The sequence below is a fragment of the Lissotriton vulgaris genome, chromosome 11, assembly GCF_964263255.1.
Source record: "Lissotriton vulgaris chromosome 11, aLisVul1.2, whole genome shotgun sequence".
In the NCBI taxonomy this organism is placed as follows: domain Eukaryota; kingdom Metazoa; phylum Chordata; class Amphibia; order Caudata; family Salamandridae; genus Lissotriton; species Lissotriton vulgaris.
The window spans coordinates 156161013-156173770 of NC_141699.1; the positions used below are offsets into that span (position 1 = coordinate 156161013).

At 46.8% G+C, this 12758-nt stretch overlaps 1 protein-coding gene across 1 annotated transcript in view; it reads right to left on the reverse strand.

The window, feature by feature from the left end:
- The window catches only part of LOC147679439 (P2X purinoceptor 7-like), a 512498-nt gene extending 501176 nt beyond the window's left edge, over nucleotides 1-11322 (reverse strand). The window contains exon 1 of the mRNA XM_086943008.1: nucleotides 11185-11322. Coding sequence (XP_086799134.1) covers nucleotides 11185-11312 — 128 coding nt within the window. The 5' untranslated portion in view covers nucleotides 11313-11322. The remainder of the gene's footprint in view (nucleotides 1-11184) is intronic.
- Between the last annotated feature and the right edge of the window lie 1436 nt (nucleotides 11323-12758).

Consider the following 12758-nt stretch of genomic DNA (forward strand, 5'->3'; position numbering starts at 1 on the left):
AATTGTCAGTTTGACCCCCTTATGAAATTAGGTTTGGAGGATATTGATGAGGAGAACTTACATTGGAATATTCCTGAATCTAGTATCCCTCCAGTGAAAGTGTGGACCCCATTGGTTTTGCAAATAACTTCCCTCACTCTGTCTTTGTCTGTAAGGCCTTGTAATGGTCGGTTCAAATCGGACAGTCCAGGAAATGCGACTTTTAATAGAGTAGGTCAATCATCAATCATCGATTACATCTTGATTGAACTAAGGTCATGGGATAAGATCTATGAAAGGACAGACAGTGACCACAAAGCCCTGGTTTTGTCACTAAAACCAGGGAGGTGGGGATTGACCAACCCCTTGATTGAACAGAACTGTGTCCAACAGCCTCTCCTCCTCCATAATAATAGGCAGAGAATAAAATGGCCTCATATAAGAAGCTGCCCAAACAAACATTCTCAAATGTATCTCCAGGTTCTTCCTCACCTCATAGACATGGCAGAGGCTGAACAACTGGGCCTTGTAGAGGGGAGGAACAACAGGCCTGTTGAAATTCACAAGCAGCTATCTCAAAAATTGGTAGAGGTCTTTTTCCCACTCCAGACGCATAGGGAAACACAGGTGAAAACCCACCCATGGTATACTGCTGATTGCCGTAAACTGAAAGGGGAATTAACTAGAGCAATTTAGGCCAACAATAGACCCCGAATTAGGCTATTAAGGGTACAGTACAAGCGAGCTATAGAGAGCGAAAGAAAGTCTTGGGAAGCAGAAAAGTGGGATGATCTAAAGATGGCAATACAGTGTAGAGATCTCAAAACATTCTGGGCAATTGTTACTAATGATGGTGATGGTGGGAATAACGCAGTTAGCCCCAACATAGCCCCAGCTGTTTGGGAGGAACATTTTGGTAGTCTTTACACTCGACCGCTCACTGGTGACTCCGAGTTGGTTTCCCTGAGTCCCCCCCACGAGTATAGACTGGGGGGCCAAGGAGATATCAATACTCGAAGTGGAATCTGCCATTATGAAGCTGCTGCCCAATAAAGCCCCAGGGCTTGATAAAATCCCTGGTGACTTGTTTCGGTCGGAACCGAAAATATGGGCCCCATATCTCTGCGTCCTCTACAATTCAATCTTGATGGGGGCAGACCCGCCAGAGACGTGGTGGGGGCGGAGATCGTTCCAATCTTCGAAAAAGGCTGCCCTCTGCAACCCTCAAACTACAGGCCAATCAGCTTAGTAGATATCCCACAGAAAGTATTTGGGAGGGTACTTCTGGAAAGAATCCAGATATGGGAGGAGGACAATAGCATCTTGAGTCCATTCCAAGCAGGTTTTAGAACCGGTACATCCATAATTGACCAGATCTTCCGACCACAGGTCCTGTACTGGAAAACAGTGAGTGTAGAGGGTGGCAGCCTCTACCTCATTTTTGTGGACCTGCGGGCCGTGTTCGATCTGGTCCCTAGAGACAAATTGTGGAAAGTCCTCCATGACCTGGGCCTCCCACCATATCTGTTGGAAGTATTGAAGAGACTCCACCAAGGCAACTTTGCTCAGGTTAGATGCGGAAAAGCGGGAGAACTGTCAGCAAGATTTAAGGTGCAGAGGGGGGTGCGCCAGGGATGTGTGATGGCTCCCACTCTCTTCTGCCTTTACATCAACGGGCTTATTAAATATCTCCTAAACATAAAGGATACGGATGCTCCGAGGCTGGCTACTGGAAGAGTGCCCGCATTAATGTTTGTGGACGACACTCTGTTGTTGTCTCGAACAGCTACCAGTATACAACGTATCCTTGATGGTTTCGCAGATTTCTGTGAGCTAAGCGGTCTAGATATTAACTTGGCTAAAACCAAGTACATGATTTTAAATCCCCCTAGGCAGACGCGGCCAAATCCGGCTCTGAAGGGTACACCCCTCGAGAGAGTAAAAACTTTTGAATATCTTGGCATTAGTATCGAGGAACATCTGGGGTGGAATGTACAGATAGCTAAGTCGACCTTGAAACTGACCCAGACCGTGGGTGGGATTTCTAAAATGCATAGAACACTAGCCTGGAAGCCAGCTGCTCCTGTTGTAGAGATATATAAGGTTCAAGCCAGAACAGCCGCTATATATGGGGCGGAACTATGGGGACACCATTGGCCCAAAAGCCTGGCAAGGGTACAACATACTTTTATGAGAACCCTGTTTTCCCTGCCAGTCAGTATCCCCTGGTTCCATTAAGACTAGACCTGGGGCTACTTCCTGTGGAAGAAGAGGTGGCCCTGGGGCCACTTACCTACCGGCGAAGACTCTGGTCAGACCCAGAGCTTGTTTCTTGTTGTGCAGAGTTCCAGGAGGGTTGGGTCTCCCTTAAAACCAAGAAAATACCATGGTTATCCCACATCAAGGATTTATGTGCTGGGTTAGGCCTCCCAGAGCTATGGGAATCCCCGGAATCAGTCTGCCCTGTGCGTTCCAGGGTGGATTTGATAAAAAGGTACAGGTCACTTAACCTGATGATTCTACAAACTAGCGGCTCAGTTGGTACATTAACAACCGAATTCCTCAATATTAAAGTAGAATACAAAATAGAGGAAATCCTTGACATGATACACCCTCCACAAGCAAGAAAGCTGTACTTACAGTTTAGATTGGGTACACTACCATTAAGGTCACTAACTAGCCGTTGGGACGCTAATAAATGTTCTGTGTGCCCAGCGTGTGAACACTCCCTGGAAAATGAAAGTCATGTGTTCTTTGTCTGTCCGGCATATGGGCTGGCACGCCGTCGCTGGGTTAAACCTATCTGTAAGAACTTGGGTTTTCGTAAGTGTGATCATGCGCTCAGAGTCTTAAAATACGACACACATCCCCCTGTTGTTTTCGCTGTCTCCCGTTTTTAGGTCTCGCGACCTATCAATGCGCGCAAGCGCATTGAGCGGAGCGAGAATTCATGTCGGCAAAATCCTCTTCAAACCACGGGCTTTCAGCCGCGGTTTTCTTTAAGTTCACGTGAATCACGTGATTAAACATGCACGCGCATCGGCAGCATTTCTCCTGCACAAGGCTCGCAAAAGGCTCTCCTCCCTCCCCACATCATAGGCATCAATCACCCTCCCACAGGCTTCCCCAGCGCTGCCCCGCCCCTGCTTCACGGCCAGGCCATCTGTTCCCTGCCAGACCTCTCACACCTCCGTCACAGCATGCCTGTGTACTTCAAAGGCTTATCACTTCACACGGCCGCAGGCCGTGCAACCAGAGCACTTCAGTTGGTGCGCAGCCCCCCTCCCAGCACTGCCTTGTTACTCTCGGCAGCCGTGACTCCCTAAACACTTTTTATATTTAATTAGCAGCAGCAGCATTTCTCCTGCCCCAGGCCACATCAAAGGCTCTGTGCCACTTTCACCCACACAGCACCACTTTCAGACACGCAACGCCACTCACACCCACGCAAGCCCACTATCACCCACGCAACACCACACTCACCCATGCAACGCCACTCACCCAAGCAACACCACTCACACACGCAACGCAACTCATCCACGCAACCCCACTCATCCACGCAACCCCACTCATCCACGCAACGCCACTCATCCACGCAACGCCGCTCACACATGCAACGCCACTCACACATGCAACGCCACTCACACCTGCAACGCCACTCACACATGCAACGCCACTCAACCACGCAACGCCACTCACACATGCAACGCCACTCACACATGCAACGCCACTCACACATGCAACGCCACTCACACATGCAACGCCACTCAACCATGCAACGCCACTCACACATGCAACGCCACTCACACACGCAACGCCACTCACACACGCAACGCCACTCACACACGCAACGCCACTCACACCCACGCAGTGCCACTTTCAGACACACAACGCCACTCACACCCATGCAAGCCCACTCTCACACACGCAACGCCACACTCACCCATGCAATGCCACTCACCCACGCAACGCCACTCACCCATGCAACGCCACTCACCCACGCAACGCCACTCACCCACGCAACACCACTCACCCACGCAACAACACTCACACATGCAACGCCACTCACCCACGCAACGCCACTCACTCAAAGCCACTCACACCCACGCAGTGCCACTTTCACCCACACTGTGCAGTGCACAATAGGTCTCACGGTAGGAAAGTTGGAGCTATTGGTTTTGTAAATGACAAAGCCCTTTATGTTTTTAAAATGAAAACAAAAATAAAAGGCATTGTTATTTTTTACGTTGCATGTGGATTAAATGCAGAACCCATATTATGACTTGAAATAGATTACGGGTTTGCACTGAATGCTCTGCATTGCATTGATAACATATCAGATGGTTTAATTCTATTTTTATTAATGATAGACTTGTTTGTAAATAGGTGTATATATCTGAAATTCATTTTTATCAAATTTTATGTACCATTTGCAAATTGATTTTTATGCTATGGTGTTCGTTTTAATATGTGCTTTTATAGCCCATGGTGGTCGAAATAAAGTTATCAATGAAATGAAACTGTACCATCAACCAGTTTCACCACCAGTATTTACTCGGAGGTGAAAGATAATGCTTGCAAGGTGTTGGAAGCAGGCAGCATCATTCTTAGTTTGTTTCCTCTTCAGCAGAAACATGGGGTAGGTAGGGTGGCCTAAACCAAAAAGGTGTATTCTCCTAAGCCTCATACGTGACCTGATCAACGTCAGATTGTATAAGGGCTCAGACAGAAGGGCTCTCAGAGGTTCAGTCTCCGATCCAGCCATCGATTGAGGCCTCGAAGCACACTGCACATGTTTTTTTAAATGTAATTCTCCAGTGAACCGGGAGGCATGCCCTCTATACCATTAATGGCTGCAACGTTTTGAAGACTGCAAGTTGTACAACTGCTACTGCCATATCATGGCACGGTTTTCAGTGAGTTTGCATTCTATCATAAAAGCACAACTTACAGAAACACGGAAGTGGTTCACCGACGCTTGCGAGGCAGTTCTAAACTATTTCATGAACCAAAACCAATTAGGTAAATGAATCGTTTTTGTATACTCGGGACGAGATGATTGCTTAGTAATTTCCCCAGACTTTCTTGTAAAACATAGCTCTCACAGATGAAGGACTCCTCCGATCCCCTGGCGGTGATGCTTTTCTCCAAGGTAGACGAAACAAGCATTTACAATGCAATGGTCTCGGCAATATTATAGGTAGAGCTATTGGAATTGCTCATTATTTTTTTATCTTTTTTGTATCCCTAAATAAATGGCACTGTCATTTGTATTGGCATTAGCCTTGTTTTTTGCATATGTGATACCTATTGCATTAGCAGAGAGAGAGTGAGGCAGTGAGATAGAGAGAGCGAGTGAGGTATTGAAATAGAGAGCGAGTGAGGTATTGAAATAGAGAGAGTGAGGTATTGAAATAGAGAGTGAGGAAGATAGAGAGTGAGGTAGTGAGATAGAGAGTGAGGTAGTAAAGAGTGAGGTAGTGAGGGAGAGGGATGTTGTGAGGTAGTGAGATATAAGCATAGAGTGATGTTGTGATGTAGTGAAATAGAGAAAGAGATGTTGAAAGAGAGTGAAAGTGAGTTAGTGAGATAGAAACAGTGAGGTAGTGAGATAGAGAGTGATTGAGGTAGTGAGTTAGAGAAAGAGTGACGTTGTGAGGTTGTGAGCTAGAGAGTGAGGTAGTGAGAGAGTGAGGTAGTGATGTTTTGAGAGAGAAGTTGTGAGATAGTGAGGTAGTGAGATAGAGTGGAGTAGAGAGTTATGTAGTGAGAGATAGGTAGATAGAGAGTGAGGTAGTGAGAGACAGAGAAAGTGAGGTAGTGAAAGAGGGAGGTAGAGGGATGTTCTGAGGTAGTGAGATAGAAACAGGGAGTGAGTTTGTGAGGTAGTGAGATAGAGAGAGAGTGAGGTAGTGAAAGAGAGTGAAAGTGACTTAGTGAGATAGAAAGAGAGAGTGAGGTAGTGAGAGAGAGTGAGGTAGATAGAGTGAGGTAGTGAGAGAGAGTGAGGTAGTGAAAGAGTGAGTTAGTGATGGAGTGATTTTTGGTGGTTGTGAGATAGAAACAATGAGTGATGTTGTGACGTAGTGAGAGAGAAGGATTGAGGTAGTGTAAGAGAGAGTGAAAGTGACTTAGTGAGATAGAAAGAGAGATGTGACGTAGTGAGATAGAGAAGGATTGAGGTAGTGTAAGAGAGAGTGAAAGTGACTTAGTGAGATAGAAAGAGAGAGAGTTAGTGAGATAGAGAGTGACGTAGTGAGTTGGAGAGAGAGAGTGAACTTGTGAGCTAGTGAGATAGAGAGTGAGTCAGCGAGAGAGTGTTGTAGTTATTTTTTGAGTGAGTGACTTGTGTTATAGTTAGGTAGTGAGAGTGATATCAAAATAGAGTGATGTTATGGAGAGAGTTAGTGAGAGAGAGTGAGATAGTTTTATAGATATAATTTGAGTAGTGATGTAGTTATTTTTGTTTTGTGGGAGAGTGAAGTAGTTATAGAGTGAGGTAGTGAGAGATAGAGAGAGTGAGGTAGTGAAAGAATGAGGTAGTGAGGGTGAGAGTTGTTGTGCCGTATTGAGATATAAACAGAGCGATGTTGTGAAGTAGTGAGCTAGAGAGACAGTGAGGTAGTGTATGAGAGAGTGAAAATGAGTTAAGTGTATTTGAGAGAGAGAGAGAGTGCGGTAGTGAGATAGAGAGAGAGTGAAGTAGTGAGTTAGAGAGTGAAGTTGTGGGGTAGTGAGAGTGATGTAGTGAACTTTAGAGAGAGTGTGTCGTGATATAGTGAGAGAGAGATAGTGAGATAGAAATGGAGTGAGGTAGTATATAGAGAGTGTGAGGTAGTGAGATAGAGAGTGAAGCAGTGAGTTAGAGAGAGAGAGTGAAGTTGTGAGGTAGTGAGAGAGTGTTGTAGTGAATTTTTGAGAGAGCGTGTCGTGATATAGTGAGGCAGTGAGAGTGAGATAGTAATAGATAGAGTGAGGTAGTGATGTAGAGAGAGTGAGGTCGTGAGATAGAGAGAGGGAAGTTGTGAAGTAGTGTGTTAGAGAGATAGTTACTTTGGTAGTGATATTGTGATGCTGTGAGAAAGAGAGTTGAGTAGTGAGGTAGAGATTGAGGTAGAGAGAGAGTGAATGAGAGATAGTGTGCACTGACGGCTGGTGGTGTGTGTATGCTTGGTGAAAGCTGCACTGATGGTTGGTGGCCACTCTCACTCTGCAGTCACTGTCACTCAGCTGCCACTCTCACTCTGCAGTCACTCTCACTCTGCAGTCACTCTCACGCTGCAGTCACTCATGCTGTCACTATCACTCTGCTGTCACTCTCAATCATTGTCTTTTAAGGAGGCAACTGGTAAAAACAACCTGAAGGTTCAAGAGCACCCTTTCTACGTGGCGTAACACAAAACAATGTGCAAAGGTACAGCTCGGTTGTAAAATACATTAACTATGAAAAGTCGATGGCTTTGTTAATGCACAGTTCAGAAAGAAGCATTTGCAGTTACTGGGTTATTTATGATGGTTTCACTCATTAGCATGCGGAGTCCCTGGAACAGCTTATAGTGAAAGTGATGGGGGCGTCACTTCACTCCCAACAGCTTGCGCCTTAAGCCGTATATCTTATTTCTCACAGGCTTTTCTCAGTTTACAGACCAGGCAGGCCGAAGCCGCCCCTCAGCTGTCGTAGAACATGGCGTCTTCCCGGGTGTAGATTTTGTCTGTGTAGGCAGAATATAATTTTGCCTGCCGGAGCGCCCCCAATACACTGAAATAATTAAATACATAGGCCTTTCATAAATATTTGCTGAACCGAGTTCTTTCCCTTGCATCTCTCTGCAGCCAGATGAGAGTCGACAAGTGAAAGGTGTGAGAGGTGGTCAGCCTTTCTGTAGCAAAGGGGGGCGCGGGTTCAGAGGTGTGTGATGTCACGTCCCCTCCCCCTGGCTTGGTGAATTGAAGTCATTCTGTCGGGCTGTCTGTCTCATGCTACCCGTCAGCGCTCAGTTAAAACGCCACTAGAGGGTTTTGCTATGAGCTATCCTCGAGGAGCCGGTAAAGTATTCACGGTTTGATCCTGAGGCATCTCGCAGGAGCCGGCTGCCATCGACAGAGAACCGATCCCTGGCCCCAGAACAAAGGCTTGCAGTATTGACAGGAGCCGGGAGCCGCCTCTGCGCTGTTAATTAAAGCACCTCCCGGATTCCACGCCATTACACCGCGCGCCAATTAAACCCAAGCGCCACGACGCTAATCAACAGCACGAAGCGGTGTTTGCCCAAATCCTCTAAGCTCGCCTAAGCGCGACAACTGGCAGCCGTGGCACAAGAAAGGGCTACAGGGGAGGGCGGGCGAGGGGAGGCGACGGGGCCGCTTTGTTTCCAAGTGACGTCGGGCGTGGAAGATGTGCTCAGCGGGGCGTTGTGAGCGGTGTATATGGATTTCACTTAAGCCCCCTCTGACGGTTGTTGGGAGGTGCAGGGGAAGAGAGAACATTTTGTAGTAGAAGAGGCTGAAATGTCCCCCGGGAGCCGGGGTCTGTTTTCGGCGCTTACCTTGCTGAATTCCGGCTCTCTGAAACCGGAGCTGGGCTTTACTCACAGAGCGCCCGGGCCGGAAGCGGATCTGTTGTCCCCTCCCCCTCTTTAGTTGTCCACTGGTTGAGAATTTGGGGAAAGTAGGATACTATGAAACGGGAATGGGAAATGTCAGTTCGAATGAGGTCTCCCTTCATAAGCACTTACACTGTACTGGCAGATATTCATTTGGTGGAGGGCGGTGGAGGGCAGCTGCGTGTCCTTGCTTCTCTCCCGGTTGCCGATACACAGTCCGCCTCTCGCTGAGCACCGCATCAGGGCTGCCGGCAGTCACCGGTAGAAATATGGGACAAAAGGATGCGTGGGCCTCGAACGGAGGCCTCCTTACTCGGCGCTGGCTGGGCAACAATGGCGGCCACAAAGCTTACGGCATTTTTCGGATTTGGGGGCGTGTTTTGCTGTGCTGAGTGACGGACGTCGTCACTGTCTAAAGAACAGCAAAAATTACGCCCCCAAATCCGAAAAAGACGGGGCTTGTTTGGAGTGACTCACTTCTCTTCCAATGGCTGGCCTCTGTTTAGGAAGCCAGCCAATGGAAGCGAACTGAGCTGAGAGGCGGGTCTAAACTGCCCTACTAAGAGTCATTAAATCTCCTGACCGGAAGCTGCTTCGCAGCTTAACGGTCCCGAGACCTAAAAACGTCTAGTCAGTGGGTCTCTCGAATTGCAGCTGACCAGGCACGGGTCTGGTGCAGCTGGGGCTGGCACTTGGGCTTCTCGGGGCTAAGCAATGCTCAGCAGCAGCGCAGATACAACTGGCGGCTCAATGCTTAGTATAACAGCCGATTGCGCTATACCTGTGTTGGACTGGTACGGATAAGGTGAACATGTTCAAACTGTAAGTGTGTTCAAATGTCAAAAGTGATAAATAATGCTATAGTGGAACGCACTTCATACGTTGGTCCTATTTTCCTGGCTAATTCCAGTGGCTCTGATAACCTTGTGACTTCCATCTCTAAAGTGTGATTTGCCGTCGTCCACTATTGAAGCACTATACAAATACGTTTTCTGAGTGCACTGCTTGAGAGTTGCAAAGGGTGTATATGTAATGGAATTGAGGCTCAGTAGATGTTGCAGCACCCAGGATAAAGTGCTGCATGGCTAAAAACATAAAAGGTCCCAAAGGCGAGACCTATTGGCTATGCAAGTGCTTGTTTACAAATGCGGCTAGCAGCAGCAGGAATAGCTATATTCAGATGACCTTTTCCTGCTTTCACCCCCCAAACTCCACCCAGTTCCATTCAGAAGGTAACCTTCTCCTGGCCCGAGATCTTAACATGCCCCATCATAGATGGAAAGCGGGTCTTCCGGTCCAGTACCTTGCATTGCATTCTGGTACTTGCAGTTCTGAGTTTGTAGCAGAGCGCACAGATCAAGAAGTAATACTGACAGAGCACTCGCATTTTCCTAGGTCCATCTGAGTAGCCCATCCAGGCCAGGTTTGATTCTTTGCATTGTCGGATTTACAGTCCCAGTTTTTTAATGGGGTGAGGAGCACTGCGAGCCCCAGTATGAAAATATTAAACCCCAAATTCGTGGAACTGGCAACCTCGGTAGCTCTGCGACGCAAATATACTAAACGCAACCGAGTAAATCCTTTAGAACAGCCTGCAGCTCAAATTCAAAATATCTTCAGGGGTCTAGCTAGCGTTAGTATGCGAGTCAATAGGAGTGTAAACTGAGTAAATAAACACAGGTGCCTCTGCTAAAGGCTGCAAGGCTTACCACAATCTGGGCATTTCGATGCATCTGCAATTGCCGGAGGTGATTTCACCGCCAGCTCATCTGCCACAGCGTCGTTATTAGCAGGCATGTGACTGCTCCGGTGACATGCACAGCAATTCTAACCTGAATTAGCGAATTTTCAATAAATCTCCTAAAGACAAGCAGCCCTGTTCCTGCTTTACTGCAAGGAAGGAAGTCATTATTTATCCGGCTGCCGAACGACCATTAGATAGGTGATCACTGCTCTTACGGCAGCCTAATGCAAAGCTGCAGAGTTTGGAATTAGGGAACCAAGTTCGAGTCTCGGCGTCGGCTCAGCAGCCTGCGATTCTGAGCAAATTACAGTCTCCCCGTGCGTACCAGAAACTGAATGTATCCTTGTGTAACGTAACTGGTGCTCATGTAAAACGCTCCAATCAATGCCTTCAGGTCGAGTTCGTGCTGTATAAAAACGCAAAAAGTAATAGGGGTAAACGTCAGTCATTATCTGTCACTTTATTATACAGTATTGCATTTATAATATAGCGCGGACATTGTTAGAGCGCAGCTAGCTTCAGAAGCTGGCAAATACAATGTCATCATCTGTGATACCTTCAGCATGTCCTAACTCTTGACTCAACAACTGGTTGCATACTGGTATTTATAATTTAACATCGTAGGTACAAGCCCAAAAAAATCACAGGATGCAAAGTGCTGTTGGTTAAAGAGCCAGGACCGTGAGGCGGCGTCACTCACGATTTGAATTCATTTTTCAGCTAAGTGTGCAGCCGGGCGCGGTGCAGCACACCCTCGCCTCTCTGAAAAGATGCTCTGAGGTCAGACATCCATCCATGCACAGCGCAGCCCGCCCTCGCCACCCCGAGGTCAGAGGGCACATCTCCGGACCCACTCACCCGACATACAGGAGCACGGCCAGGTGGATGGCCCACTTTATGGTGCCGTACTTGACGCTCCGGATGCGGACAACTTTATTCGTGTCATATTCGCACATGTCGCTCAAGCTGCAGCACCCGGGAGCCATTCTTGCAGCCGCCGCCTCCTCACACTGTGCCAGCTCCAGAAGCCGTGCTTCTCCCCACCCGCCCTCGCAGAAAGCGAAAGCCACACCACTGAAGGACACAGGGGTTGTACACAAACCGACCGTGCCCGCCCTTCTTCACCGGTCACACCCATGCCTAGCATTGCCAACCCTTGCCCCCTGTTATCTCACGTACGTTGTAGGAAACCTATCTGGAGAAAAACAGTTCAATTCAATTTCAATTTCAAGCTTTATTCGACTATTAAAAACAATCACAAAACGTACAATAAAACACAATACAAACATTATAATAAAACAATAGTTCAGAAATGAAAAATTTAGGAAGATTTAAAACACCAAACTTTTCCTATGAGAAATGGCTTTAAGTAAAAAAGTAGCAGTAAAAAAACAGGTGTCTGCAGAGTCAAGTGCAAATAACAATTCCATGGCTTGGGTAATAGTATACACTGATAATCTTAAAAACATAGGTCTGAGATAGAGACGGCGAAGATGCATATAGAGTGGACAAATAAGCATAAAGTGCCGAGTACTTTGCCTAGTCTGACCATCGCAAGGACAGGGGGAATGGCTAGGAACTTTCATCTCAGGGAAGGCAACTAAATTATGTACTATACCAAGTCTGAGACGTGTCAGAACAAACTGATGAGACTGCTTGGTTATGAATTTTAAGTACATAGGCATGCCCTTTCCTTCGAATTTAGTGGTGTGATAAAATACATAGGTAGACATGGTAGAACACTTTACACTGCGCATATCAGACTTAGTTTGGATGAAAACATCTTTAAGTTCCTTTTTCGATACAGTAACGGCACAATAGGGGTCCTTAATGATGTCAAAATTAAATACCTTGTCATAAGTATAAGAGACATAACTTAGCCAGGGAATCTTAAGGACTTTGTCCAACTTCAAACAATCGGTAATAATCTTCCTAGAAAAAGTAGTCTCTTCTTTAGCCCATATTGACCTCCATACCATGAGGGGTCTTAAACCCGTAAGGTCAGTCAGATAGTTTAAACAGACTTCGCTATGGCACAGTACAGTAGGAGCCGAGGGAGGTAGGCAAAGCAATCTTCTAAGGAACCCATTCTCGGTATTTTGCAGTGTCCTATGCTGACTATAGCCCCATATACCGGAACCGTACAGAGCAATAGACGCACATCTATGCCTGTAAATGTCTACCATATCAGGTATACAGCGGCTTCCTAGCTTTGCAGCGAATCGAAAAATACCAGATGAGCTTTTGGCCATTCTACCATTAACATTTAAGATCTCCTGGGACTATGTCCCCTTGTTGTTAAAGGTAACACCGAGGTAGCAGAACCTATCCACTACCTCAATAGTATGATTGTTAAAATGGAACGGCATAACAGATTTCATCCGTTTACCACAGGCCATAATAAAAGTCTTGGTGTTATTTATTTTCAATTT